The 4,552-nt window shown below is 56.6% G+C and overlaps 1 protein-coding gene across 1 annotated transcript; it reads left to right on the forward strand.

Annotated features, from left to right (window-relative positions):
* The first annotated feature begins 1,059 nt into the window (after positions 1–1,059).
* Positions 1,060–3,181, forward strand: LOC119238468 (proline-rich proteoglycan 2-like). The gene is made up of 2 exons (XM_037502189.2): positions 1,060–2,378; positions 2,929–3,181. Exon 1 carries the CDS (start codon positions 1,285–1,287, stop codon positions 2,014–2,016), a length of 732 nt encoding a protein of 243 aa, XP_037358086.1. The 5' UTR covers positions 1,060–1,284; the 3' UTR covers positions 2,017–2,378; positions 2,929–3,181.
* Positions 3,182–4,552: the final 1,371 nt, after the last annotated feature.

A 4,552-nucleotide genomic window follows, 5' to 3' on the forward strand; every position in this document is an offset into this window, starting at 1 on the left:
TTATTTATTTACTTATTTATTTTATCTATTTTATTGTTATTTCTTTGTTTTTTTCTTATTTTCCTTTATTGTTTTATTATTTTTCTGTTATTTTTTATTTTATTTTTTTATTTAAGTTTATAATTTTTTAATTTTTCTTTTATTATTTCCCCTATTTCCCTTGTGTTATTTTTTTGTGTGTTGCTTTTTTCCCTTTGTTGTTTGTCTATTTTTTTATTTTAGTTGTTAGTTTGTAATTGTTGTTCCCTTGTGGTCTGTCCTTTTGTCTTTGTTGTTATTCTCTGTTTTATTCTTAACTTTAGTGCTTAGTTTGTTATTGGTTTGTTTTTATCATATTTTTATATTTTTATCTCGGTAATTTTTGTGGTTGTGTGTTTCATTTATTTAGTGTAGCTGGTATTAGTGGCGCCGGGTAGGGGAGCATGGTTGGTGTTGCTGGCGGAGTTAAGGTAGCCCTGGTAGCATTTCATCAGCTTTTCGAGTCCTGAGAACACAGGTGAGCAGCACCCGGGTTAATCTGCTGGCAGAGCTGGCGCTGGAGGGCTCTGGACCCCCAGGGCCCGAGCGAGTGGTGCGGGGCCACCCTCGCCGTCCGAGGCGCCCGTCTGCCGGGGGATGACGAGCTCCGCGATGCCCGCGCTGGGGGCCGGCGCCCACGCCAGGGTGAGGCTGGCGCTGCCCGGGCCCCCCGGCGCGAAGGTGGCCATCAAGGTCATCCCCAAGTCCGGCGAGCCCGAGGAGTCCCTGGCCCGCGAGGGGGGTGCGTGAAGGCCCTTCGGCACCCCAACATCGTGCAGCTCTTCCAGGCGGTGGACACCGCGGCCGAGGAGCTGCTGGTCGTGCAGTCCGCGCCGGGGGGCACCTTGGAGGATCCCCTGGGCGAGCGCGGGCGCCTGGGGGAGATGGAGGCCCGTGGGATCTTCAGGCAGGTCCTCCCGGCTGGTCAGCCGCGCCCCGGGCCCTGAAGCCACAGAACCCGCCCTGGACGCGCGCGGGGACATCGGGCTGGAGGGCTTCGGGCTCAGCGCCCCCTGCTCGCGGGCTGCGCTGCTCCAGACCTCCTGGGGCACCCCGGAATTCGCAGCCCCGAGCTCTTCCTGCGCCAGGACTGCACAGGTCCCAGGGTGGACGTCTGGAGCCTGGGGGTGATCCCCCGCAACATGGTGACCGGGAGCTGCCTTCTCGGGGACCAGCACCGTGGAGCTGCGGGCGCCGGTGCTGAGCGGCTTCTGCCCCGAGCCTGCCTCCCTCTCGGAGCAGTACCGGGACCTGCTGAGGCGGGTGATGGTGTGGGACCCCCAGACACGGAGCACCCTGGACAGCGTCCTCCAGCACCCCTGGGTGGGGCTGGAGAACGGACTCCTGCCCTGCAGCGAGCCGTCCCCGGCCGCCACGACGAGGCCGCGACGGAAGCCATGTGGGCCTGGGATTCCAGAGAGAGGACATCTCCAGGGCGGTTTCGGAGGGAAAATACGACGGGGTTATGGGGACCTTCTGGATACTGCGCTCCAGGCAGCTGGAGGCGGAGGAGGAGGGCCCGGGCCCCCCCTTCTTCCACAGGCCCTCGGTCCCGTTGGGGCCCACGGTGGCCTGGCTTCGGAGCACCCCAGGAGCCCAGCATCCCCTCGGGTCAGGCCCCCTGATGGAGGATGTCTGGATGCCCAGCATCCCCTCCGGGTCAGGCATCCTGTGGGAGGGCGCCTGGGGGCCCAGCACCACCTCCTTGCCAGGCCACCGCCTGGAGCCCATCAGAGAGCACAGCACCACCTCGGTGACAACCCCGCAGCTGGAGGGCCCCAAGAAACACATCACCACCGCCTTGGCAGGCCCCCAGCTGGAGGGGGCCAGGAATACAGGCGCAAACCAGCCCAGCCCGCAAGCCCTCCAAGCACCGACCTAAGGCCTGCTGGGCCAAGTGGCTGGCGCCTCCGGTTCAGCAATGCGGTGGCCCCTGCAGAAAGACGGGGCCATGAACACAATGCTGACGATGCAGAGTCCACACAAATTTCAGGCTGAGGTGGCAAGGCCAGAGCTAGAAGAATCATCAAAACCATTTTAAAATTTTGCTGTATCTGTGTTCCGGGGAAGTGCTGCTGAGGACCTACTGCAGCACCCGGGAATTCATGGCCCCGATTTCTTGGAAGTTCCATGGAAAACACCACCACAGAGTTCATACAGCTGGAGACTATCACCACCACACTCTGCAGAATTCACCCCCCCACACCCACCCAGTGGCCGTGGTGAACAGGAGCACACCAGAGGAGGCCGAGGCTCTGGAGAGGGGTCAGGGACTGGGCCCAGCCAGAGGGACCAGGAGCAGCATGAGATGCATAGACATGGAGCACAGATGTCCGGGAGCACAGAAGTCCAAGGATCAGGTGAAGGGCCAGGAGGGCAACGGGACTGGTGAAGCACCTGGAGGGGAGCAGAGCTGGTGAAGTGGGGGGAAGGAGAGATTGGGGGCTGCTGAGCAGGTGCAGGGCCCCAGGATGGGAGTGGAGCTGTGTGGGCGGAGCCTCCAGAGGCCCCAGGGCCAGAGACTGGGACCCCAGGGCCTTGCTTCCCCATCTTAGGCTGTATCCCATGAGGGTCACCCTGCCCCTTGCTGAGAGAGCCCTGCTGTCGGCTCCTGGGCACACGGATGGTGCAGACGATGCAGGAGCTCTTCGGGCTGAGTGGTGCTGTCAGGGACTGACATCCATGGTAGCAAGTCCTCCTGGATTGGGCCCCTTTGAAAAATAGAGATTGCAAGTTGGAGAATGGCTCACCTGCCAGCTAGTGGCAGCTTTGTAGGGCCTCCTGGTTTCCATCTGAGCCTTGTCACATCTAAGTCTGTGCAGCACTCCCCGGGGGATTTCACTAACAAAAGGGCTTCCTCACCAGGTAACTCTGTGCTTGGGCTTTATTGGCTCTTCTCTTCCAATGCAGGTCCCAGAAGGCGCAAGGAGGCGGCCGCCATGGACACACTGGCTCCCCACTGCAGGGGGCACTACCAGGTGACCTGCTCTGCCTGTGGGGCCCTGGGGCGTGGAGGCATCTGAATGGTCTTCCTCTGCCTGAAGGAGACAGTCTGATGGATTGTTTAGTTAAAATGTCTATCCCAGGACACATTAAATTGGTGTTTGAAACCGGCTGCATTTGCTTCACAGTTATGAATGCACCCATACTTCCAACGCATCGGTCATCACATACCTCAATTTCCTTTAAAATTCTTTTTTAAAATTTTTTTTAAAGCTTTATTTATTATTTTATTTATTTATACATACAAGCAGTGGGTACAGTCAGAAGCACAGGAGGGTGAGAGAATCCACCAGAGCCAGAGCGGGGAGCAGAACAGGCAGAAGGACCGAAGTACACTGCTGAGGGGAGCAGCGGGCGGCAGGAGAGGTCTGCGCGCCATGTGGGACCCTCCTCTGGTGGCCGGGGAGCAGCCAGGGATCGAAACGGCGCTGCAGAGGCTGCGGGCAGCTTCGCAACCCAGCGCTCAAATTTTTATACAAGAGCTGGGGTACTGGCCAGAGTCGTGGGAGGGTGAGAGGATTCACCAGACAGAGCAGGGAGCAGAACAGGCAGACAGACCGAAGGCACTGCTGAGGGGAGCAGCAAGTGAGACAGGAGAGGTCTGCGAGCCATGTGGGAGTCTCCCTGGCCGGCCGGGAATCGAACCGGAACTGCAGAGGCTGCGGACAGCTTCACAGCGTGGCGCTCAACCCGCTGAGCCACCGGGGAGGCCCCTCCTTTAAAATTGTTATAACCAGCATTGAAAATTTTAGAAAATTTAGAAAATTTTAGAAAAGTCAGAGTGGTCACGTGGTGATAATACAGAGAAACAGGAAAGTGAAGCAACGCTACCAATAACTATGTAATTAGGTATTTGCACTATTTTCTTTAGGTGTATGTGCATGTCTGGCACTGTGTCTGTGCAAATGTGTGCATGTGAGTCTGTCCATGAGTGTGTATGTGTGTGCCTCTGTAGGGATGAAGTGTTCATGTACCTTCTACAATCAGAAAGACACCGAGAGCTGTAGAGAATTGGTACAATGTCTTCAACAGTAAGGCCTCCAGGGGGCTACCCCATGGCTCAGCAGGGTGAGGCTGTAACAGGGTGGTCCGCAGGAAAGGGGGAGGTTCCCTGCCCCACCCAAGGGAAGGTGGAGCTGAGCAAGGAGAGAAAAAGCTGCAGAAGAGACTGAGGAAGGAAGCAGGATGGAGTCAGGAGACCTGGAGGAGGCGCATGGAGCCTGGAGACACATGAGAAACTGCGCTTGTCTTTTGGTCGTGGACTGGGTGACACAGATGTGGGTGAGACCCGTGGGGAGGTGACAATGGCAGCTTTTATCTTGATGTTGATTTTGTTCTTTTCCTTCCGGGCTTATCTGGTTGTTTCTGACCCTTTTCTGTGGGTCCCCACTGGAAGATGCTTTAGACTTGTGGCAGGCTTTGGGGCCTTGCTCTGCGCCATTCCCATATGGATGGACCTTTACCCATGAGGGGACGGGTAACTTTGGGTGCTTCATTTAGAAACTAGACTCTTTGCCTTACCTGTATTGTT

Source organism: Talpa occidentalis, unplaced genomic scaffold (genome assembly GCF_014898055.3).
Source record: "Talpa occidentalis isolate TD23 unplaced genomic scaffold, MPIMG_talOcc4v2.1 talOcc4.11, whole genome shotgun sequence".
Lineage (NCBI taxonomy): Eukaryota > Metazoa > Chordata > Mammalia > Eulipotyphla > Talpidae > Talpa > Talpa occidentalis.